General features: G+C 37.7%; 1 protein-coding gene across 1 annotated transcript in view; it reads right to left on the bottom strand.

The window, feature by feature from the left end:
• Positions 1 to 27,232, bottom strand: part of LOC102225103 (tankyrase-1-like) — a 78,885-nt gene that overhangs the window by 47,938 nt on the left and 3,715 nt on the right. The window contains exons 4-5 of the mRNA XM_014470589.2: positions 20,923 to 21,018; positions 252 to 288 (exon numbers count right to left, since the gene is read on the bottom strand). Of these exons, the coding sequence (XP_014326075.1) occupies positions 252 to 288; positions 20,923 to 21,018 (133 nt within the window). The remainder of the gene's footprint in view (positions 1 to 251; positions 289 to 20,922; positions 21,019 to 27,232) is intronic.

The following is a 27,232-nucleotide window of genomic DNA, read 5'->3' as shown; positions in this document are numbered from 1 at the left end:
ATAATCAAACAAGAGAAAAAGGACAAGATGGATTAAAGAGGGATGAAGATTAGAATAAAAACAAGGTTGGAAGATTTATGGATGAAAAAAGAAAATAAAAACGAGCAAAAGAAAACAAATATTAGCATGACTAAAAAAGGAGAAAACAAAGATGCAATAAAGTATTTTTAAAAAAACGCATTAAAAGGCTTGAAAGGAAGATAAGAGAGGAGAGAAATGAAAACAAAGAGCATGCAGAGTCTGGTACTCACCTTGCCGCTTCCAGCAGCTCATCCTTCTTGTATTCACCTAAATGGTTACAGAAGATCATGGTGTCAGACAGTTTCCCGGTAATGCACATCAGCCAGACTGAGACACACATGATTGAGCAAACAGAACAACCATGAACAAAAGCACATGCTATCTATGGGGGGAAGACACCATCTTTCCTATTTCTATTTAACCCCCCCACTCTGGTTCTCCGTCTCTGCCATTCTCACTCAGTGCGCACCCCTCTGGCTACGATGTGTTGCCGGCAGCGACCACAGCACGTTCATTGTTAGGGCAACGAGCGGCGGACCGGCACGCGCGCTGCCTCCGTGAGTCCGTATGTCCGTCCGTCCCTCCCGTCTTTAACGCGTCGCTGTGGGGAGTCTCGGCCGCTGCTCATGCCGCGTCCCATTGTCCCCCGCTCTCAGTCATCTGTCTCCCCGTCTCCCTACATCCGACTACCTTTGTTTTTTTGGCTTTTTTTTCTCTCCAGTGGACTCTGGGGGCGCAGTTATCATTTTTTTTAAAGAAGGGAAATAAACAAACCCCTCCCCCTTATCTCCCTCGCCCTGACTCCCTTTCCATCTCCTGCCTCCCTGTTGCTACAGTCACAACATTTACACCTTCCCATATGTGTCTCTCCTGCCAGGGACAAGAGTGGGGGAGACATAAGCCTTATCCACAAATTATCTTTTTTATTCATCCATTTATGAAAACAATAATAATCAAACAGAAAATGGAAGATTTCTTTTTTACTATTATCATTTCAATAGAATAAAAAGGAAAAATGTCCTTTAGTTGAATTGTATTCTTTTTATTAGTTAGAAACTGCTTGTTTAAAAGGGCAAGTTAAACAAAATAACATTGATCGAACTATTTCTTTAAAAAGTTGCTAAAATAGGAAAGAAAGAAATTTCCTGAAGCACCATGGTCAAATTGCTTTCTTGTCAACTTATGTCAAGGTATGGGCGGGCAATTATCATATCATTTATCGTGATGAAGTACTTTGATTTATTGTTGTCTCCATAAATTTCAATTTGATATTAAATTTAAAAAAACCTGACAGTATTATCAGAAATGTTATTCTTACAATTTCTCCACTATTTGTTCCATTAGAGCATCAATAAAAATCGGTATGATTACATCTCACATATTTGACTAAGCAGCGTCATGAAGAAGCCCGTTTCAAGTGTGAATGTTTTTCTCTTACGCTATTTTGTGTTTGTGGGCTGTGAATACTGTGCCATGCATTCACAGAAATTAGGATGAGTTACCTAAAAAAGAATAAACAGTTTTTTGTAATCATTTGTCAAGATTAATCCAACCTACTTTGATGTCAAATGGCAAAAAACATCACGCACGACGATGCGCATACTTTAAAAAAAAACAATCAAACTAAACTCAACTGGCTCCTACTCATCATGAAACTCTGCTATTTAGTAACATTGATGTTTCTTATTTAGGTACAATGATGGGGGGAAAAAGGTATAACGTAACAGAAACCCTGTAAATTCTAGACACTAACAGGTACCATAGAATTGCACAAAAATCCGTGAGGGACGGTGGAGTCCCAGCTCGAAATTCCGTGAAAGAGGTGTACGGAGCCTTGTGCTAGAAGCCCATTAAAATGCTGTCTACATCATTGTAAACTGTATGATTGTGAGCGTGAGTGGGAATAAAAATAGCAATAGGTATTTTGTTCCATATAACACAGTAAGAGTGTAACAGGTAAATCTTTTATGGATGCAAACTCGACTAAAAACCCACCTATTTAGGATTGTATTTGAAACATAATCAATTACAAATTTATTGATGGAACTTTACTTAATGTCATGTTTTGATTGTTGATTCTACGTTGCATTGTGTTTCTGTGCTTGATATGATGTAAAGCACTTTGAAATGCCTTGCTACTGAAATGTGCTATACAAATAAAATTTGATTGATTGAACGAACCATCAAATTTTTTCAGCAGTGATGAGGAGCATGCAATGGCTTTCTTCAATTACTGCTTTAGTTTTTTATTTTTACTTGTGCAAATAAAAAAATGTAATGCTGTATAGCAATGTAATGTTGGGATTTTTAAAATATTTTTCCTATTTTGTTTCATAGAGCAATAATAACCATCAATGTCTTTAAAAAATATACTTAAATGGAGAATATTTTAAGTTGTTTGATGATAAAAAAATGCAATATTTAATGTGTCTGGTGGATTTTTGTTTTTTGCCTGTGAGGCAGTGACTGCAGTAAAATGAAACCACAACCAGGCCATTACCAAAAAAAGACTGCAGATAGTTTTTAAACATAACTTTTTAGCACAACTTTTATTGTTCTCAAAATAAATGTTGTTGCTTTAAGGCTCCTCCCCCCAAGCTGCAGCTGCATGCACACAGACTTGGCAGATGTTACACCGGATGCCCTTCTTGATGCTACCCCCTTGATTTTCCCCAGGAAAACTCAGATTAAAACCGGAAATCTTCGAGGCAGCAGCCACCTGCTCCGCCACCCGAGCCACTGATGCCCCCGTTAACACAATAAATACCAGCTGTTACCATATATTCTTCTGAAATGTAGTTATTTCTGTGCACATCTACTGTTTTGTGGAAACTAAAAATATATAGGTATATATAATACACTTGTTTTTCTTTAAAATTCAAATATTTAGCTGCAACTTATTAACCATAGCAGAATACTAATGCTACCAAAGAAAATTACTAAGTTTGATAATTTTTTGATATTACTATTTTTGATATTAAAACACACCTATTAAAACTACCACTGCTATTTCTACTGAAAAATTAACAAGAGAGCAATTCTAAATTCAGAGCTGCTTAAGTCTCAGGAAGAACCATAAAACAGAAATTAGAAATAGAATCAAAAACTCGAAGGGACAGAGAGGATGGGTTTAGTATGTGGAGCAGACGGAGGGGAGGAGATGTGTGACGACCGAAGAAGAGAGGAGAGGTTACCAGTGAGGGGAAAAAGTGGGGTAGGAGGATGGAACAAAGGATTACAGATGAAAGAGAGAAGGGATGATTAGGGATCTGGAAGCTGACATGCATGGATTTGACACAGTATAATTGGTGAAACAGAAGCTGGAGCTGAACAGGGAGAGACAGAGGAAAGTGGGAGAGAGAGAAGGGAGGAACAGACAGAACAAGAAAAAGGTCAAGACACTAAATTTGACTTCTAAGCCATTTTTAAGCTGAGAGGTTAAATTTCCCATAAGTAAACCGACAGCCTTTGCTTCAAGTTGGATTACATTTGTTATGCAAATCATTCTCCATCTCACTGTCAGTGATGTTTTTCTCTCACACAAAATGATTGCATTTAACTTTTCTACATAATTGTATATCCACCGCCACAATTTTATTGCCAATCAAATTGCATTCTAAATAAAACTACAGTCTTGGAATCCAACTCCAAGGCTTGCAAATTCAGAGAAAATACAGAAAAATAAAAATAAAAAAATCCAATAGAAATTCACCTGGATTACGTGCTAATATGTGTCCAGCAGGGAAAAAATCTTCTTGGGAAAAATAGATGTTTTGTCCTTACAATAATTACAATTCTCTATTTATTTGTCACCTGAGTAAATATTTTCTTAAGTTTATGTATTGGTTTCACACCTGGTTACCTACAAAAATGCCTTCAAAAACATTCATTAAAAAAAAATCAATCACACCAAATTTTCAACTCGAGTCTCAAGAAATTATGTTCTGCATTCCGATTAGAAGTGTTCATATTTTTTAGAGATTTTACCATAGATGCAAGTTTTAACAATAAATGTTAGATAGTTCTAGAAACTGATAAAACCCGTGGATTTTAGTTTTTGCAGCTGAGTCAGAACAATTTCCACTCTGCGTACTTAAGGTGCACTTGGTGTTCGAACCATTAAAACAGACAGTTTTAAGTGTCTTTAGATGGATTTCAGCGTTTTGTGGGAGATTGTGATTCCTAAACCTCATGAATACCAGAAATCTACTGCAGTTCTTCACAATATGCATATTACTTACACTGATATAATAATAAATACAAAATATACTTTGCAGCCCTAATTCTAAACAGTCCTTTGTGATGTTAATATTAGCATTTTGTGGTGTTGCAGTAATTTCTTCATTTCTAGTGGTGTCATACACTGACTAAACAGCAAAAAGGGGCTGGGACAGATATGTTGTTGCTGTCTTGAACTTTAGTCCTTCCCCACTAAACATAGTGAAGAGTAGAGCGAGTTTATAACTGAAAACAAGACTGTGCCATCAAGTCAATCCCCCCTTTCTGATATGCTTATTTAATCTTTGAGTAAAGCCAAAAAGGGAGACAATTTATATTATTCAAAGTTGGTGAGACTCTCTAAAATGTTAACATGGATGCAAGTTAAAAGGGCAAATTAAACATATTTCATGACATTACAGAGGGTGGGGGGGAGGGGGGGGAGCAGAGAACGATGTTAGGTTCTTGCTTCTTTAAAACCAGATTGCGTGATAAGATTCTCTGAGTCACAAGTCATAAACCACATGCTAATTTAAGGATATTCATTTAAATTCTAGGTGCATCACATTGAGAAGTAAATCATATGCAAGTGTTTGGTGTTCCACATCGCGTAAAGCTGAATTTTAGGGGGTATGGAGGAACATGTCCCAGAGAGGTAAAGTGTGTGCATGAGGCTGAACCCAAACAGAAGACACAAGGACATGTTATAGCCCAGGACAGGCCAGCAACCCTCTGAATGATGATACTGTGTATGAGTGTGTGGGGGCGTGCGTGCGTGTAACTTCCTGTAGACATCAGTAACCATCATTTAAATCCCAGTTCTTGTGTAACGAAGGGCCCGATTGTGCATTTCCATATGTGAATCTGCAAAGGTGAGCTTTTATTTTTCATTATCTTATAGGCAATAAGGGCCTAGTATACAGTGTGTGTATTAAGCAGCTCCACCAGAGCAGATGATGCTCACTGAGAAACAAGTAACCTCACAGCCCAGCTGTCTGCTTCCGTGGGTTAGTGTGTGTGTGTTTCTAAATCACACATCACTTATTCTACAAGCGGTTTATCTGCTGTTACACAATGACCGGCTCTGAGTCAGGAGATGACCGATGTACTTGGAGCTGCAGCAAGGTCACAAGAGCTGACGTTGTAAGTGGATCTGTGTGCAAGGAGACCCTTCAAAGAGAAGGAGGGAGGGTGAATAAATGGGAGGTGGATTGAAAATTGTGAAAGACTGTTGTTTCAGCACTCACCTCTTACATCATGTGATTAATTGCTTCACAAAAGTGCACCAAGGAGAGCTGCTCTGGATTAATAATGTGTTTTCTGGTCACCACCTCCACCTTCTCATTTGAATGTAGATGCTGGCCACCACTAAAAACCACGTTGTGGGATTTATCCGAGCACAGCAGCTAAATCTCCTTAGAGAAACCTTTTGTTCAGTGCATCCAGAAGTTAGCCAGGGTACGTTTGCTGGGTTTCCCATTTTTTATTCCTGAATAAACATTTCAAGGACTCAATACGTCTGTGGAAGCTTTAGTAAAGAATCATCAAACATTTCTTGGTCTCTCTCTGGTATTATGTAAAGCTGGTTGTTTTAAAATCTTTGCAACAAAATGCTTAGTTTGATTTTAAAGTGAGGTAGAGAAATTTAAGAGCAGCTCGAACAAAAATAAAATATAACATGCCTACTTGGAAATGCCAACATTTAGATGAAAGTGTGTTTTCTTGGGAAATAGTGGACTTGATAAATGTAAACTTTAACATAGCACAGCAAGTGTCGATATGTTCAAAGCCAACCAAAGGTGCTGTTCTGGAGAAGAATCTCTGGAACAGAGCCACGTAAAGTTACAGGATATTAGCAGTCAGATGTGCCAACAGCTGATGTTTGTGCAGCTACAGATAAATGGTTTTACAGGACTGAAAAAAAGTGTATCCCAAAGGAAAAGAAGACAGAGAAGACAGTGAATGACATGTTATTCACTGTCAAGAAGAAGGGCCAGAACACTTCAGTCATGTGGAAGTACTTTGGCTATTTAAAGTTGGACAAAATACAAAACAGTGTGCCCTGCAAATTCGGTTGAGCACATGTTCTGACGAGGCCATATAATACCACCGATTTGTTTTATCACCTCAACCAGTGGCATCTGCCCGAGCAGACAAAATGTAAAACTTTACAATCCCAGACAAGAGCGAGTGCTAACCCCTATAAACACCCTAACACGGAGTAGCAGCATTCACTTTTTTTCTTTTTAATCATGTAAAGCACTTTGAATTACCCGTTGCTGAAATGTGCAACACACATAAAATAACCTTGCCTGAAGGCAAGCAGATGAACATTAGACATTTCCTTTTAATTATACTACTTTCAGGATAAATGAACCACTCAATGAGGAGTAAGGCTACAAATACATTTGTCTGCTTTTGTGTATCACAAAAGCATCGTCTCTTCTTTTGCATACAAATAACTAAAAACAGCGATGTTTTTTTTTCTTCCTTTTTGGACAGATGAGCTTGTATAAGATTAGACCATAGCGTGGCAGTCCTGACCGATTCACGTAAACAAAAAGTCACGCAACCAATTTCCTGCATTTGATTCATAGCAGCTTTCCAACCACACCGGATCGGACAGCTCAACACAATGAGACTCCATAAAAACACAATCGGACCATTAAAAAGATTTATGGCACGTTTACATAGTTCTCTTTCTACAAAAGATAGTCTCCAAATTTCATGATAACTCAATATTTCCAAATTTATACCACTCGAATTATATTGAGAATCAATTTCAAACCTGCAGAATCTTGAAAGAGGATGAGTGATGCATATGGATATGTCTTTTATACCCACACACTCAAGTCCCTGTCTTAATTTTCATGTAAATTCACTGAACTTTTATTTTAATTCATTTTATTGTCAGTTTACTCTTGCACAGCGGCTGACCATCATTCATTTTGAGTTGTGGAGCTGTGTAGCGATGTGGAAAACTAGCCAATTTCAGCTGCAGGAAGAGAGCCCAAATGGGGTGAGTGAACTCTGAAAAAGCATCGCACACATAATATAAAAATACATATTATTTTTGCTTTGCCTCTTTTCACTAGGGTATCCCCCTTTTTTTTGTTCCTTTTAAGATAGTGAAAGAAAAATCTGTCTGGGTTTATGAAAGAGACAGAGCATCTCAGGGGAACTAAGACTGGGGTTCATTCATCACAGGGGACCAATCGAACAGCAGTCCTCATGGTAATCAATGGGTTTGTCTCAGATAAGGAGCTGAAAGCAACACAAATTCACTTTCTCTCTGTCATACGCACTTAAAGGTGTGAGACTAATCTGTGCATTAGCAGGAGGGAGCTTTCACAGCGGCTCTTTGTGTGCATGATTTCCATATGCTCCCGTCAACCATCCCTTTTCTTCCAGTTTCTTCACATTCACTGGAAGTCGCATCAATTCATCTCTTTATCTGTCAGCCAGACCAGAAGGTTTCTTCATCTTCCCTGACATTGTTTTGTTCCCTCTTTTGACATCAATGAAGGTTCTTTCTTTTTATTGGCGTTCTCTCCATCTCCCAGACGCCCATGGCACCTCTAACTACAGTATCTGATCATTTTCCGCCTGCGTTCGTTAAAGAGCGCAGCCCAATTTTCCTCTGTGTTAAATCTGTCTGCCCACTATGGACCTTTCCTCACAGCGTCAATTTCTTTTTCACGTTATTTACAACAGAGAAGTGTTTGCTCATGTCGGATCCTCGCAATCTTGGTGCCGCAGGAGCACTAAACCTTCATGGAGAGACAGGAACGCAGCTTCGAATAAGTTATATTTGTTTTCCCTTTTCGCTCCAGTCGCACAGCACCAGGAGCTTCTATTGAGCTCTGTTAGTGTAAGAGGCAGCACACGGTGGACACAAACTCTAATTGATTCCAAGGGACAAGAAAAAATCTGTCTGGCAGGAGGGGAAAAAATTAGATTAGTAGATGTTCCAGCTGTGACAAGATGACAGGGATACAATATAAAAATGTCTGAGAGCCATTAAATAGTCAGAGAACACATTTTTCTTGACCATTTCATGCCAGCTAGCAGCTCCATCAAGACAACCTTTCTGTGTTTCTGCCATCTGGAACTTTCTCCAGAAGCTGAAAAAAATAACCATGACCATCTGATGGTAAATTCTTGAGAAACAAAAAAGCTCAAGTAAAGTTGTTTATTTTTGTATTTTCTTCATTCAGATGAAGTTTCAAAAGAAGTTTTGAAGATTTAATCTTAATGGTCGCATGAGAAACTTATGTAGCAGAGTTCAGTGACAGCTGGGGGTCATCTCTGGTTTGGTGTCACATTTTAAAGTTAAGAAACAGAACGCTGCATTTTGCACTTAGTTCTGCATATAAATATTCTGCGAGAGTTCATATATAAAAACGCTGCATTTGTTCGGTACATGTGCTATTTACTGAATGTTAACAATTATGTTTACTTTTCCTTTTACTCTAATGGTGCAAATTCATATACCACAACAATTGGCAGTGGCACATTAGTGGTAAAACAAAACAACTAAGTGGTTGTAGCTGATCCTGAGCTTTGCTAGTGACAATAGTTTTGAGTTTGTAAAAATTGGTAAAAAAATATATATATACAGTACAGACCAAAAGTTTGGACACACCTTTTAATTCAATGAGTTTCCTTTATTTTCATGACTATTGACATTGTAGATTCACACTGAAGGCATCAAAACTATGAATAACACAAGTGTAAAACAACTGAAAATACCCCTTATATTCTAGTTTCTTCAAAGTAGCAACCTTTTGCTTTGATTACTGCTTTGGACACACTCTGCATTTTCTTGATGAGCTTCAAGAGGTCGTCACCTGAAATGGTTTTCACTTCATAGGTGTGCCCTGTCAGGTTAATAAGTGGGATTTCTTGCCTTATAAATAGTCATGAAAATAAAGAAAACCCATTGAATTAGAAAGGTGTGTCCAAACTTTTGGTCTGTACTGTATATATATATATATATATATATATATATATATATATATATATATATATATATATATACACACACATTTTTTTTCTAACAAAGCAGTTTTTTCTGACAAATTAGCACATTATGGTCACTTTGTGGTTGGGTCAGGAGTGTGTCACTACCTGGTGACTTAAGAAACAAAAACAAATGCATGCATTGTTACCTTTTCACACACTTGAACAAATTTGTTTAGGTACCATTTTGTGGTATGTGAGAATAGCATTATTAAAGTGTCAAGGTTGTAGCGGAATTAAGTAAGCAGGTGGAATAACAAAAATGAAAACAATTCTGATCTGTTTACTTGTTCCAGGCTGCTTCAGTATGTACAACCTTGAAGAAAACACGGTCACACTTTTTGACATATTATTCCCAAGTGAATCCTGGACCTTCACAGGTCTGTAGAAACCAGTTATATAAAATGTCACATTGATGTTGTCTTGCAGTTTCTGACAGATACTGAGCAACCCTACAACCCCCTGCGCCTGTCTAAAGCTTTGCATCAAAGAGAGAGAAAGTCATCCTCATCTGAAGTCTATTCCCTTAGATCAATTCGGAGAGCAAAAAGTCGAAGTCCTGCTTTGTCAATACCAATTTAGAACGGACATCTTGAGATATGCCAGCTCTGATGTGACAGTCGCTGTGATTCTTTCAGCTTGAATGAGCAGCTGTAGCTCAAAATACGACGTCTCTCTTTGTTGTCATCCAGATTACAGTGTTTTCACTCACTGAACACTTCAGTTGTTTCCACAGCACTCATAAAAATACAAACTAGTTACACATTGCTTAATCAGTTAGCTACCCAATTCACAATCAACAAAAAACCTAAGTCAATAAAACAACAGAATGATAGAAGATGGATACAAGAGTCAATCTGGTTTGTAAATATATAAGGTATAAATATCAGCTATAGAGAAACTTAAATTGGTCAGACAATTATAAGAAGGGAATTTAAGCAGTACAAAACGGCTGCAGATCTGCCAATTGAAAAATATGACATCTTAGTTGCACCGATGCAACCATATGAAGTTCAGCTGGATCAGCTCTGCTTGATGACCAAATGCTCAGAAACTCAAATGTTTGATTTTGTTTCTCCAAATCAGTGCTCACGCCCTAATAGCCCAGGTTAAAAATTGGCAATTGGTAATCTACCATAAAAGTTTGATTGGTGGATCTCTAAATTAAAAGTTTTTTAAATGTACCTTTTATTCATTTTTTGTGTTACCGTCACTTTAAGTATATTTACATTTCATGGCAACTGGAGCAAAAAGTTGAACTTGAGTTGTGGGTCTGGTATAAGTATGAAAAATTGTGGATCAAGGAGAAATTCTTCCGTGTGCGTGTCGGAGTGTGTGTGGTGACTTGGCCCAGAGAAAAGAATTGATTTTCAAGGCGAAGAAGCAGCTGATCTTTGAATAGCAATAGAGGTAATTAAGAGGAGCTAATGGACTGTCGCTCTTTCTGGTCTAATTTCTCTTCTGAGTGAATATTCATTCCAGCATTTCGTTCACTCCTAAAATCTGAACACTCACAGTTCACACAAATGAATATTAATAGTTATTTTTGTCTCCTACATTAAAACCTTTCAAACTTCAATATTTTACTTTAAGTGGAACATTTCAGGAGTGGTTAAGACTTTGTAGGAACCCTCAATTAGGATTGTTGGGTTTCTTCTCCTACAGAAAAGTAAATGGGACACAAATTTCCTAATGTTACATGATGCCAACTACAAAAACAAGAGTAGAAAATAAGACTGATACTAAAAGTCATTAAAAACTAGATAAGGTTTTTTCAGAAATCTAAACATACTAAATGTAGATGCTACCCTTCCTTCTGTTTAAGCTTCACCATTCAGATATGTAGACCAGCCTTTTGTAAATATATTTCTCATAAAAATAAAAAACACCCCACAAGACATAAGTTATTCACTGACAATAAATAATGACCCACCCGTATTTATTTGCATTATTTTAAGTTGAGAGAGTTTATTGGTAATTATAGCAATGCAAGTAGAGAAGAAACAAAAAGGTGTGAATATAAACATCCTCACATTGCATTTGTTTTTCATGCTTTTTGTCTGTTATGGCTAGTTAAAAATGGAACAGTGTGAAGATTTTGAAGCCACAGAGATTCAGTCGGCCTCTAGATTTGTCTTTGTGCATTAAATGTTATTCACATCGTTTGTGTTCGAGTTGAACACAAGCACCTTTTACTTTTTCATCTGATCATTGTAGTGGTGAAGTCACTGCTTCACTTGTTTCTTTCACGGTGTCTAACGGATAGTAATATATATGTATATATAATATATTGTTGAATATAGGTTATTTACTGGTCTTTAGAAATTTAATAGAATCAACTTTCTACAATTGAGCAGTAAAACACCAAGAACTTAGAAACATTATTAACCCAACCAGTGACAGATGGATGTAATGAACTCAGCAGGGTTTTTTTTTCCTCCCAGTAAAAATCACTTAATTTGGCTGAATATGCTTGATAAAACACCTATCCTCATACTGGGTTTATAAAATTTTGGCGGTGATGTTTGGCAGTGTAATCTTCACTTTAGCGTGTGGGTGGTTGGCTGAAGATTACCCAACGGTTCAACTGAAAGGGTTTCGAGTCATGTGCTCCTGTCAGACTGGCAGAGGATGGGTCCAAGTGTAATATTTCAAGTGCTGAAATGGAATAAGTGAAAGTAATCAGAAACACCAGCGGGGGAGAAAATAAAAAAGTATGGACAAAGTGTCAAAGAGAGTGAGACCAGAGACTGTGGCTGATGAAAAGATGAAGAGCGAAGGGGGACGGGTGCTGTAGTTGCAAGCTCATTAAACAACACATTAGCTGATGAGGAGGAAAAAAAAGTGTGGCTGAGAGATCATTGGATCCAAGGGGGAGTGTTCAAGGGCAGACGCAACTTGATGAAAGTGTCCTAATCACTGCTTTCTGGGCAGAAAAAGATCAATCAGCAGCGACAGAGCAGACTGATGTAAAGGAAAGTTCCTGCGGTGATCCAACATCGGCTCCCCTGAGACTTCTCACATCATTACTTTGTTTTTTTTCCCCAATTACTTATCCACAGTTTGCTAAAGTGATTTTTCAGGCTGTTAGTGTACAAGTGCCTTAGCTAGTTGTTGCACTTGGAATGAACCCAAGCTCCAGGCATTACTGAATATTAGCACCAGTCAGTACTTAGAAATTATTTTTAATTAACCAAACAACTGAGTCGAGTCACTTTCACATTAACAGAAAAGTGATAAGACAAAGAAACATGTTGGAACAAACCATTGACATAGCTGTATGAGAAGTAGACTCGTATCGTGTCTACTTCTCTGTATACCCTAAGGAGAAGTATGTAAACCAATTTTCCTTTTTATATTTTTGTAAAGTAGGTTAATATGAAAAAGATGAATCTCTTACAGTATAAAGAACTTATGTCAAAGTTTGCCTTTGGAAATAAATAGAACAGCTTCATATGTAGCCATTACGACCATTCAGTATCACTGAACTTAGTTTCAGTGAGTAGTGTGCTTTCCATTACCTCATAAATACTTGATACCAAAACTGATGACAGCCCAAGCCTCTTTAAGGAACATTATTCTAGATTTTATCAGCTAATTACAAATTATCATAGCATCTTACCAAACCTGTTATATAAACTTTGATGAACATGTAGAACTAATTACTGACCATTTATGATTAAAATGACAAAAAAATGTATGTTATGATTTTATCACTAATAATTTCCCATTTACCTGCAAAAACTGGAGAGTAAAAAAGTGACCTTGGCCTCAGAGTTGTAAAAAGAACTTCAAATCACTGCTTTGACCTTGCATGAAAGCAATTCAGTTACACACTAGTGAATAGAGGTAGAAAAGTAATGGATGTGTCTGCTTTTAAGCTCTAAGGCAGCTGAGATCAAAACAGATTTTTTTTTTCATGATAGGAATCAGGTGAATCAAAGCTATGATTCAAACAAACATGACTCAGTCAAAACACAGTTTACGTAATTAGCTGAAAGCAGTTTAGTAGAGATGTGGGGGGTTAAGAAATGCACGGTTTAAAAATATACTGATTGTGTAACAGCTCCATGTTCCCTATCATACTAGAGATGGCAAATAAAAAGTCAGTGTTGATACATAAACACTTTAAAAAAATCTAAGTGGAAATGTCAACACAACCATGCTATAGAAACATATGTGTAAACATTTCCACATCATAAAACAGCCTGTTTGTCTAAAAATATCTGAACATAAAGCTACCTGGTTAATACAAATTTTACCAATATTGAGAAATTTAAATAATATCTTGAATAGGATTTCTGTCTAAAAGTAAGATTTTAGATATCATGAAATGTTAAATAAAGCAAAAAGCAAAAAAACAACAATGCCGCATTAAAATTAAATGTAAAGTTCATGGGTACATCGATAAATCTGCATTCATTTATTAAATGTTGGATGATCGGTGATCAGGTGTTAAGAGTTTAGATTTATGGGTAAAGCCAGAACATGACCCATAATTCGGGCAGGACCGGACCAAAATTATTTGCTTGATGGTCGGGTCAAGTGGGGCTTGAGTTCTGTGATGCTTTTAATAAGCCTGCAATACATCCAGCACAGAGAAAATCAAACAAGAATATACAATACAAAGTTATGTTAATCTACTTACTATTGTCAAAATATAGGAGTTGGCAGTTGAGGAAATAAAGGGGCAGAAGTTCATTAGATTGTAACAAGTGCAGCACACTGGCACAAAGCGCACACAGCTCCACCGTGCTGCGCTCCCATCAATCACTCTGCGTTGCCACAAAATGGTGCCGGAAGACGTTAAACAAAAGCTAAAAATGAGAGAAGTTACACTGATTACTCAAATTATGTCCTAAAAATGAAAGCAGTAAAAACATAATTATAATACGTTGGGTTTATTTAGGTTCGGACATACAATTAAAGTTAATTAGTGGAGTTGGATTGGGTCTCCGACACATTGTCTACGGGTTTGGGTTGGGTTGGATTTTTTGGGCCTATCTAAATAATCAGCCAATACTTGCAAGTAAAACTGATCATAACCACCTCCACAAGTCAGGTTATTTAAAGATTGTGATCAGTCACAAAAATGCAATCTGTGCACCCCTAGCCAGGTTTGGCACATGTTCTACAGTAATATTATGTAGCCTTAACCGTGTCTTCCTAACTGGCACTCAGAGCCAACCAGCCCTTGTTTACTTCATAGGTTTGTGTTCCTATAACTCCACTGTTCCTAAACTTTGAAAAGTATTTGTTACAATATTAACTGTGCAGTCCATCATCTGCTGTGCATAATTGATTAAATGAGCACCTCTAGAGTCACATTCTCATTCACCTTTTTCACAGACAGGAGCTCCTTGAGGTTGTGCTTAAAATTGTGTTGCTTGATCACAGAATGCTAATTTGCTCAGGCTTCTTTAACCTGTCTCACCTTAAGTCAGGCTGAACAAAGCAGATTCCCTCCAGTAAATGATAAACATCCATAATTAGCTCCAGAGGTGCTTAATAATTTGCCAGCAAACTTGTGCATGTTCTGTTTAATCACTTGATAAGTATAAACATAGGTAGGTTTCTATTTTAACACCACAAATAAGCAACTGTTGTGAAAGCAGAGCTGAACAAAATTGCATATGCATTAAATTAAAACCTTTTTTTTATGATATTGTTGTGATATAGTAGAGCCACTTTTAGAGAAGCCATTTTCTTACACATTTTATTTCACATTTCTATCTGAGTTTATCATGTCTGAGAGCAGCCTGTTGGATTTGGCAGAGCAATATAGCTAATTTATGACTCAATATGAGCTTTCATTGCTGCAGACTGAACCAGAAAGCCGTGCTGCAACACAGCATAGAGAACAGAGTAAAGCTTCTAAGTGGAGTAAAAGAAAACGGAGCCCTTACCTTTACCAAGGCAGTATTATCCTTGAAATAAACACATGCTATTTGATCTGATTTTTTTTCTGGAAACGAAATGTCCTTGGTAAAAATGTAACAGCTTGTATGGAACCGTGACCCTTTATCCATTAATAAAACAACCTCTCCGTGCATCGCATTAAACGCTTAAACGCACCACTTACTGCAGTAATTACAACTGTAGGATTCTACCAGAATGGCAAAAAGTGTGGCAGGATGATAGTTTATGTAATTAGTGCCCGTCAATACAAATAAAGAGACAGGTTGCACTTTCAAGACATTACCTGACTGAAATCAAAGAACAGCAGCAACAAATGGCTGTCTTAACACACAGTAAAATAGTTATTTTTCAATCATCATCTGCAACAAGAGAAAGCTGATTCAGATGTTTCAAGCAGCCAAGAGTAAATGTTTTAATTATTTTTCATAAGAAACATATCAGCTACAGGATCAGAGAATATTTCAGGCCCGCTGGGATAAATGGACATTTTTCCAGAATCGCACACCTATTTTAATTCATTAAGCATTGTAATGAGCAACCTTACATACAAAAGGCTACACTCAAAATAGCTCTCTGAATGTTGCAAAAACATTTTCAGTTTATTTATTAATGGTGCTTTGGTAAGTTCTGATGACGTGCAAAAGATTTTCTCTGATCCAAAATAGGGTTACAATTACAGATACAAGCTCAAAAATTTACATCCACTCCCACAAATGGATGGCTAAATGATAGTTGATTTCACGTCTCTCTCTGGCCTGTTTGTTGATGTGTTTCCTGGTGATTTGTACCATGTACATTGGAACAACCAAAGACTGACATCACACAGAACTGGACTCACCCCAGTTGTTCAGATCAGTCCCATTTTTGTTTTTCTCCAATTTATTTTATGTTGTTGTCTTGTGTGCTCTCTGTTAAATGACATACTACAAACACTGTACTATCTTCTTTAGTGACAGTTTAGCCCTTTTAAAATGCCGTTTACATTGGTCTATAGATTCCTAAATGTCCCTGCCCTCTGAATCTGTGTGTGAACACTTGCTTGTCTCACATATCTCTGCATTGAACCTACATTAACAGACAACCTAGTTTTACCCCATCTTCCCCCACTCACTGCTTGGAGGTAGACATTAGCCCCCAAGAGACAATGCATGGATAAACAGAGTGAAGAAATTGGAAGGATTGAACCTCTTAAATCTAAGCCTAAAGTGTTCAGTTTACAATGGTTAAGTGTTAGCTGTCAGACATTAAAAAACAAAATGTTTAAGATATTATGCTGATACTTTTTGTTTTGTTTATCTAGACAGTAAATCTGTGCTGCTTTCTGTTTACTCCTCCAGTGATTTTGCTTTAGTTTTCTTTTCTTTTTTTTAAAGAATATTAAAGACCAGGTTGGTCAACTTTGGTTATGCTGATTCCTCGATCATTATTGCTGTATTTTTAATCCACTTGGAAGTTGAGTCACTCTGCATTTGATTGCTTATTGATCCAAATGAAGGTGTAGCCACCATTTTCATTGCTATTTCTAATTTAGGCAGAATTATAGATTGTTTTTTGTCCCTATAGATTCCAACGTTAATATTGTTTGGGGGGTAAGAAATGCTAGAGGTGACTAATACATTTTAATTGCCTCCATGAGTTTCTGTCCCAGTTGTAGTTACCATAGTTGCTTCTACATAAACTAAATCAGCACGGATATCCACAATAATTAATTCACCACCAGGTTCTTGCTTTGGACAAGAATGGACTTGTTTACTGTAGCTCCAATTATATCATCATCCTACATCTTTCTTAGTTGAGGATTGTGTTTGTTGAAGCAAAATATTGTTTTGCAGAGGTTTCTGCTTATAGTTTCCTTAATATTTGACAGATTAAAATAAATCTTAAACTGTTACCACTTCAAATGCCATCATATTCCACAAGCACACTCATATTGACTTCATTGAGAGTGTAATATGTGGAAACACTTTCTGTACCAACTTAGTTCCCCTCGTGTTAAATCCACTTTGACAACAGCTGTGTAGTTAGCTACAGATGTGGTAACATTTAATAATCCTGACACTAACACCAGATCTTGCCTCCATAAATAAATCATTCTCCACAGGATCATTGGCCCTCATGTTCTGCCACAGTCTGGCTCATCTCTGAAGTGTCCAGAGGTCCATCTCATTTACCACAGATGCAGAACAATGGGGACTGATGATGCAAGTGCGTGCAAAAACAGATCTGATGCTGCGAAAATCAATAGTCAATGTCAAGAGCCATAGTGAAGAAGAGCTGATGAGTTCTGTTAGAACTTCAGGATTTTAATGTATTTTTACTTGTGTAGCTAACAAAATGAAGATAATTTAGTTAGAGTGCTGTGTAAAAGTATTTGGCCTCTTGCATATTTCAGTTTTCACTACTCCGCCAACTTTTAAATCAAACAAAGAAACTGATTAAATACAAAAAGTACCTTTTAAATTATGAGTAATTTATTAAATTATACTTAACCGATATTAAAACAAGTAATAACCTCCACTTTTTTAATTCACTAATTAAGTGATCAACTACACTGTTTTGGAAAGCTGAAGTAAATTTCACCAGCCACACCCAGACCTGACCCCTGGCAGCCATGAAGAAAACCACAAATCACTTCAATAGATTCTGTCCAATAACATGAAGGCTAAAAGATGTCAAGCAGCAACACATCATGCCTTGATCTAAAAGAATTCAAGAGCACATGACAAACAACATCATTGACCTTTCATCTGTGTGGAAAGGATTGCAGAGCCATTTTTAAGACTTCGGGACTAGAATGAGCTGCAGTGAGATTCATTACCATCAAATGGAGAAAACGCAGAACAGTGGACAACCAAAATTACTCCAGAAGCTCATGGACGACTAATCGACGAGGTCATAAAAGAACCCTGCATAACTTTAACTTGCCTTAGATAAATCCAGTTTTCATGCATAAACATTATAAGAGAGACTGTTCCAAAACGGAATCCATGGGACAGCTGGCAATACATATTTGCCAAAAACATCTGGATGACCAACTTAATTTTTATTAAAGTGGAACCTTATGAAAGGTGTACACAACGTTTGATCTACTTTAAAACATTTCTGGAAAAAAAAAAGAAAAACAAGAACCACAACAATGCTCAGTATTGGTAGTTTAATGCTCTAAGGCAGAATTGCTGTTTGAGGACCTGGACAACTTGTAATGACAGAACCATAAATTCTGCTCTCAACCAGAATGTCCTGAAGCTGAATGACTAGCCATCAATTTTGGCAAATAAGCTCTGGCACACTTGGCTTATGCAGCAGGACAACAGTCCAAAACACAGCAGCAACACCGTCTCTAAATGACAAACTAAAGTGTAAGTTTTGGAATGGACCAGTAAAAGTCTTGACTCAAATACAATTGAGATGCTGAAAAATAACCTTATTTGGGTGGCTTATGTTCAATAAAAAGTCAATGAATGACTCAGTGACATTATCACAGTTAACCCTATGTGAAAATCACAACAGAGAATTTAGTCCCAATAACATTTTTAACTAATCTCTTTATGTGCAATTTTTCCAAACAATATCAAGATTAAGAAAGTGCTAATAATTAGCACTTGAAGTACATTGTGTCTCAAAAAATTCAAACTCAAAACAAAGGAAAACAACAGCAACAAGACAAACCAAACTAAAATGGCCGTATTGCTAAATGAAACCTAGCTTATGAAGCTAGTTTTTTCTAAGAACTATACTTCAGGTTTTTTGATAGAAGTTGTATGTCCTTTATCCATTTTTTAGAAATCTCAAAGCAAATTATATGTGGCTGGTTGATGTGTTTAAGACCAAAAATGTTGGATGGTCTTAACTTTGAGTCAGCCAGTATTTTGCCTCCCAGTCACTAATCAGAGCTGATCAAACTAAAATCGGTTAATCTAAATCTTTGGCTGATGGTTTGATGTATCTCTGCTTGAATACTTACCAGTAAGTAGATCAAAGAGTATTCCTGCAGAAACGCATCATTGCATGGCATGTGGGCTATAATGCAGTGTGAATAAATGTGTAAATTTATATGCATTATTCTAATCACTCACTCACTGAGAGTTTCCGTTTCTTTCTCATAATCTACAAAATACATCTCTGTGCTCCCTGCTGAGTAACTGAAAAGACTGATATGGCTGATTTTCCATATCACACTAAAACTTGTACTTGAATTCTTATGCAAAGCCAGCTAGAGAAAGCTTTTATTTCATTAAGTAATAATCAAATTAATTGAATTAAAACTGTATTCACAGGGCTTTTTGTTTGCTCCATCCAAATGAAAGTTTTTCAAATAAAACGCCAAATGAGAGGGAACTTTAATTTGCTACTCTTGTATGTTTAATGTATTTAATTGGGTATTAAGATTCAGATTCATATTGTAGCAGCCACAAAGCAGAGATGCTGCACTCTTTGAAAACCCAAAGACTTCAACGTTCATGGTGCTCTCTGTGGAACCAATTTATAAAAATGAATTAAACTGAGATGCATGACTCGATTCCTGTGCACACAGACCAATCAGGCTGCTATTTGTGTTTGGATTTTCCTGCAGCAAAAGTTGGATTTAATTTCTAAGGAAAATTCTTATTTACCAGGACTTGTATAATGTTTACTCAAATCATTTAGGTCACATCATGTTAGCTGAAGCTGCACACTTATGATGATGAGGGTAGTCATGATAATGATCCTTGCTCCACAAACCAACGGTGTAATGAATGAGAGGTGCCAACTCCTTCTGGGCTCAAAGTGTTTTCATGCTGTTTGCAGAATGACAAAAGAAGCTGCGAGGCAAAGACTGGAGAGGGACCGGGAAGGTAGGAAACAGAAAGTTCCTCCATAGACAGTGGCTCTGTTGAGCTGCAGACTGATGAATGCTGTTTGAGCCAAAAGCAGCTTGAAATGGGAACAGGAACCTTAAAGGCATGGGAAGTGTGAGAAATAAATTGCGCATATGTACCGTATGCAGAGTGTGGGAGATGTTCCTCTGATTCTAAACAGTTGTAACAGTTGAATATTTCACACAAATGCAAGGTGCAATGTTTAACTTTTCTTTTTAATGTATAAGAATTGGTATACATTTTTCATTATTATCAACTTAGGATTCTGTCTTTCAGAGTCACTGCAACAATATTTCCTCCTGGTGTGCGCCGTATGGTGTGTAGTCTGAATGACAATAAGATTGTGTCTATGGATGATAGATAAAATGGAAAGGTGACACTGCCTGTAGCCCCAGTAACGGACAGAATGCTAAACGGGCAGAAAGGGAAAACAACAAACAAGAAAGTAGGACAAAGGAGCAGCGTAAGAAAAACCAGAACAGAATCTGTCTATATGTGCATTATCCTGCGTAAGGTTCACTTTCTAGGCCAAAGTTTTAAGAATCCCTTAGCTTTTTTACAGACCATTTTTGATTACAAATAAAACACAAAGTGACTGGACAGCTGGATGAATGGGCTGAAGTGGCCCATGGATGGATGGATGGATTGAAAGGGATAGATGGACATGTTTACCAGGACACTCTTGTAAAAGAGATTTCTCATCTCAAGATGTTTTTATCCTTGTTAAATAAAAGTTAATGATGATGACTCATGAATGGATATTTTTTGTATGATGGGAAAAAAAAATCAAGTCTCACTAAATGTAATACTTAAAGACTCTTCCAAACTTTATAGGAAGTATGTGCATTTGAGTGCATGCATGTGTGTGTTGCAGATGACTGACCTGTGAGCACGGCCTTGGCGGAGGGTTCGGCCAGGTCCAGGGCGGACTTGCCGTCGGTGTTGCGGATGTTGGGGTCTGCTCCATGCTGCAGTAGCACTGTGCAACAACAGGGCAGACACAGACAGTAGCTGAGCTCCTGAACTGACACGCAAACTCCCCGACAAACACCTCCACTCAGTCCCCATCCTGACGCTCCGCCTCCCGCTCCATACACTGGCCTGGCTGAGCCGCCACTTCTTTCCCCAGCTTCCTCCTCTGCTGGCCCTCTCCCTCCATGGGCCAGGGCTCCTGGACCTCCGGGCAGCGTTACGGCAAGCCCTGCTTCGCGCTTCTCATCTCCTCCTCTTCCCCCAGCAGCTCCTCCTCTGTTGCTAGTGCTGCTCCCTCCGCTGCCCCCGGGTGCCCCTGCCCTGCGAGCCATGCCGCTGATGTAAACAGACATGTCAAAACAAAACAGCACCGAACTGCTTTGCTGAGGCACTCCGCCGCAAAATAACAGTGGGACCTAATTAAACGGCAACGTGACAGCCATCGCACTTCCACAATATCGGGAAGGGGCAGCTTCCGACTGAGCAAAACGGATAAGTAGAGAGGAGCAAGACCAGGGGGGAGCTAATCGAGGCATCGGCAGCGAGGAAGTGCGAGCGGAGAGACTCTCGACTCTCCGACTGAGTGAGCGATGCAGCGGAGAGGAAGATGAGAGAGAGAAGAAAAAAGGAAGGAGGGAGGGAGGAGAGGGGATGAGAAGATGGGAAGGGAAAGCAAAAACAAGAAGACTGGGAAATAGCGGCAGAGCGAATAGAAAGATTCAGATTAGATTGAAGGAGGCGAGGATAGAAAAAGGAAGAGAAGAGAGTTGTGTGCCTTGCAAACAGGTATGAGCTGAATAATAAACTCTGCCTGGACTCCGTTTTGCTGTAAATTAGCTCTTTTGAGGGCGACGGTGTCAATTCTCTGCCTCCCGACGTGCCACTATTGTGATTGTTGAGCGGCTCCCACTGCACATGCCCTTTGACTCAGAGACACTTAACAATGCACTGCTAAAATCCACCAGAGAGGAAAGAAAAAACAGAGACGATCGGGCATATACTTCTGCTTTCGGACTGAGGCAGAACATAGCTGCTTCTTAATAACAACTAGACGCCTAGAAAAAGGATTCAGAGTCATAATCACAAACCGTGTTGTGTGTTAATGGGGAAGGAAGTGACAGAGCAACAAAAGTAGCACACAACTGAACTGGAAGGCAACAGCTTTTCAACATTTGCTCTATATTCAAAACGCTAAGTGATATGAAACTAACACTGCTCATGACCCTGAAGGAAATGACAGCTTCATGCAGTGGGACGGCTCTTCTTCAGCTGATTGGAAGATGGAGAAAGCTAAATACAGAGCAATGTTGGATGATTCTGTTAAATGTCATTAGAGGCTTGAAACTGGTGAGAAGGTTCTCCTTCTATAAGGACAACAACACTAATTTCAAAGCTAAGATCAACCAATTGGCATAAATGTGACACATGCAAGACCATTTGTAGAAGAGCTCTGGAAAAAAGCAATTTGGAGGAGCATACATGACACATGTTACAACAAACAACAAACAAGTTGTAACATGTGTAACAATGAAATATGTTGAATGCGATAAAAAAAATAATACACACAATTGACAACATAAAATGTGGCTCAACTTTTCCTCAGATTCAGATACGAGGGAGCATATCAAAGTATTCCAATTTTTTAAAGCTCTAATTCCTTACAGCCTGACAGATTTAAAGACATTCACAAAAACGTCTGCCTTTTTTATTCATATCCCACCTTAGAGAATTAATAAGTATAGGGCTCTTATTACTCATTGTGCTTCCTACACTTTTAGCATTTTGGTCAAAGTCATTTATGAGCATCTGCTGCAGTGAGACTCTCTCCAACTGGCAAAAGATTACATCAGCATGTAAAACACAGGATCATCACACTTTGAATATATTAGCCACAGTGACGTGCGGTGAGGTTCATGGTTGGTGAGGCAATGACTTAATCAAAATCATAAGACCCCCTGCATGTTATTGTTTACATACGGAAATTTCGCGCATGCGGACAACATTGAAGGGCAAAAACTTTACTTTCACATGCCATCCATAGCCGCGCTAGAATAATTCCGTTAACTCAATGAAACTTGGAAATATAGATATTATTAATTTAGTGCTATGCTGCACAGCAAAGGGGAAACACGTTGAAGTACAACTCAAACCACCTTTTTCTCTCTGTATTAGCCAAGCTACACGTAGCCTCGTTGCGTGTAGCTTCCCTGTCGCTGTCTCTTACTCTGCAGACGCGGAGTCACAATGTCTGGGATCATGAGCGCCCCCTGCCATGAGGCAAGAGAACTGCCTGCCTCACCTCGAGTCTGTTCTCTGCCGTTTCTGATCGCTCCTCAGCACACGAAATCACGTAACACACACAGTTGGTGACAACAAACACTGCACATTATATAGATAAGCTAAATGATGGAAAATCAGTTCATTTATTAAATGTTTTTTAACCATTTTATTGGCGACGTACAGACAGGAGGAGCATGCTCCCATAGAATGGCAGCCAGTGTAGTTACCCAGAGGTTGCACAATCCCAGGTGAGGCTCAGCTCGCTGCTGTCTCACCAGCTTCGCTTCGGAGCATGTGAATGGGAAATTGCGAAAATTCAGCGATTTTGAAAAAAAAAATCATCAAAATTGGTTAAGCTAAGTGAAAAATAAATACTTTATAGTACAAAACACAGGGTGAAAATAGCAATATAATTTATCTTATCATTATATTATTCTTCCATGATGACAGGTGATGCTCTACCTCACCTGCCTCCCCTGACCGCACGTCACTGATTAGCCAAAAGTTATTGCACTCTTTGCGATGTGAATATTGCACACACTGATATTGGGATGAAAATACATTTGCAATATATTGTATAGTCTTTGCCTTTACTAGTTATGCAAAGTTGGTAACGACATACGGTACTACAAAAGAGATTAAGTTGACTGTGTGTGAATTGAGAGTCTGCGTATAAATTTTATAGATTGTAATATTTTGTGTTGGCCCATCAAATAACATCCCCATAAAGTCCAATAATATTTGTGGTTGTAACATGACAAGATCAGAAAAAAGTGCCATGACACTGTAGGTCTACAACTCTCATCCACAGGATAAATCCATGCCTATAAAAATGGCAGTCTGATTTCAAACAAAACAACCTCACGCAAGCTAACAACTCCAATTCCATCAACAACCGTCAACATCTAACTCACTTTCTGTTGAATCTCCAAAGATTATGCTTTTCCCATAATAGCTGCTAAAGCCCTCGCCAAACAACCCAAATCCTTTTTTATTTTTGTGCGGGATTAGTTTTCAGGACAATGTCAGATTTGCAGCCTTATGACGGACAACGTCTGTGCTAAAGCATGTAACCGATACAAAAAGAAGTCACACACATTCAGATGGGCTTCCTAGGCCTGCAGCTTTTAAATGTGTAAAATGATAAGAGGAAGACATTAATAAAAGCAGTTCTTCTCAAGTACAATCACACTTTTAGAAGTGAGAAAATGCTGTGCCGTGGCACGACTGTCGATCAGAGTTCAAATAAAAGCCTTCAGGTGTTTAAACAGCAAAAACTTCTAACGCTGTTTCAAAATGTAAAACTATTTATCTCTACTGCAAAATAACCAATTATTTCCAACTTTTAAATGCAGAAATATGAAAATGACATCTGATTTTTTCGAGTGTGGGTGCTTCATCGCCTAGTAAGAGAGAACCTCAAATCTTTTATGTGCTAAATAAAGAAAAAAGTTTTCACTCTAGGCTTCTGAAAACTAGTGGCAAACATATTTACAGGCACCATCACTAGCTAAGCCAGTAGCTAAGGCAATTATAATAATCAGAAACAAAAAATTTTAATGGAGTTTATTGTTACATCAGTGCCAGGTTTTACATTAGTTGCTTGGTTTGAAATTAGTGACGCCAAGGGACTTGATTGACCTATTCTTCAAATCCGATAAATTAACGCCTCCAATAAAGCAGGATGTCCCTTCTCCATTTGGCTTCAAACCAGATTATAAAAGACTGATGATGGACATAATTTAATGGCTTTACTTCCACTTGAATGTAAAAACAAAAGGATTATTTAGACAATCAACTACAAGTCAAATAATTCTTGTAGACAACATAAATACAAAAAGCAACTGTTGAATGGTCTATAAAGTCACATATGTGTTATTAAATGCAGGTAAAACTGGTCAGTAAACCACAAAACTTTTAACATTAGCAAATAAATCTTAAAAGATAAATGGCTGCCATGTGTGTGTTTCTCATTATTAGTAATGCTAGCTAAAGTTTAATCTTTGTGTTAAGGGTCCACCCTTTAAAAACACACATCTAGTTATAACTAGAGCTGCCTTATGCTATAATCAATTTTGTAAATATAAAGAGAGCTGTTCAAAATGGGTAGCTGTAAAAATAACAGCGCCCATGTGTTTTATTAAGATTAATTTATGCAGTAATCAAACCTAAAAATACTGATATACAACAACAGTCTTCAGTCAGAGGCTTTTTCAGAGTCAGTGTGATACTGACTGCCCAGAACTATACTTTGAAGAACCTTGGATGATAGGATTAGGACAAAAAAAATGTCTTTTGTCAAGGGTAATGAAATTATGAACTGGTTAGTTTTAACCCAAAGAAGCTGAAAATGGAGAAGGATTTCATTTATCAGTATGAGTCCTAATCAACAAAAGAACCAGAAGAAAATGAAAGTTTTTAAAGTTTTCTAAGAACTTCAGATGACATTATAACTTCAGCAACTAAGAGACAAAGCTCTGCAACTTATGAGTCATTGTGTTTTTTGGCTCAAATTTCTTGAACAAGGGTTTTAAATAAACCAAGAAATTATTTGAAATAATATTTCTCAGTGACTTTAATTGAAACCTTCTAAAGAAGGACAAGTCAGAGAAATGCCAAAACTGAAATTTTATATCAGCTGGAAGATTTCCAATTATTGAATGTCTAGGAACAACTTTTCTTCTTTTAAAAGTTAACAACTTGACGAAGGCCAGCATGCGCATTGCGTAGTGTTGTTCATAGCGGATTCTAAACTTAATCTGCTTTAAAATGAGATTGTACATGCTTTGTTTTGTTTGGCGTTAAGACTGAAATATCTAAACTCAACAAAAGTACACAAACATGGGGTGAGAAAACCAGTTTTAAAACATGACTGTTTGAAGATAAACACATTTATTATCATCACGAGTATTTGTATTCAATACAGCATACCATTGCTCCCTTATTGCAGTGACAGACCCCCCTGTTACTGCAGTCAAGGACGTTCAGATCCAGCAGAGGAATGACAAGTAGAAAGTGCATTGTAGATTTTTTTTTGCCAGAGGGGTGAAAACGATGAACGCTGAACCTTGAAGTCCTGAAGGTGGCAGAATTTTATTTTATTTTATAATGTGACCTGAAAATGTTTGCTTTTAGCAGGTTCTAACCTTCTGTCAGACTGAACTGTATGGAGGTTTCAGCACTTGATATTCTCCAAAATGATGAAATTCGATTGTTCACATAATGTACATGGGTATGCAGTGGCATTTCCACATTTTTTCAACTTACAGCCCACAACTTAATGTCATGTATCATTTATTTAAATCTTAAATCTTGGCTTTGCACTCTCCTGTACAAGATTATGTTTGTAAGACTCAGTTTTTAAGACCCCCCTCTTTTCTTTCTTTTTTTTCTTTTGAGGCCACTGTGAATGAAATGTAAAACCAAAACATTACAAATATAAGGGATGGTTGGTTCTTCTGTATTAAAATCAATAATAGTAAAAACTGTAAATTTTTTGTTTATGCCTCCTGCAGGGGCTTTGTGCTTTTCTCTTTGCAAACCCTCTGCTCTTTGCAGAGGGTTTGCAAAGAGCAAAGGGCTCTTTGGTTTATGGCTCTTTGCAGCCTTAAACCCAATAGTGCTAATCTTAGAAGTTTGTTCTTTTTTCTACTGATTGCAACAGAAGTGAGCCAGTGGCGAAAAAGAATGTCGTTCAGCCAACTGGTGACATATTTTCACTTACCCATGATAGATGCAAAAAAAGCTAGCTAGCACAGAAGCCAATGAATATGTTTACGCACGACTCAAACTTTGCTTGACAGAAACAACCAGCAAGATTTTAAAAAAACTAAATTTCCAACATTATATAGTGTTGTCATGACAACATTTAAGACCTGTTAATGAATTTAAGGCCAATTTCCTTTTTTGAAAAAAAAAAAAATTTTAAGACTTTTTTAAGA

Source organism: Xiphophorus maculatus, chromosome 8, assembly GCF_002775205.1.
Source record: "Xiphophorus maculatus strain JP 163 A chromosome 8, X_maculatus-5.0-male, whole genome shotgun sequence".
Taxonomy (NCBI): Eukaryota; Metazoa; Chordata; class Actinopteri; order Cyprinodontiformes; family Poeciliidae; genus Xiphophorus; species Xiphophorus maculatus.
This window is presented reverse-complemented; position numbering and strand designations above follow the sequence as displayed.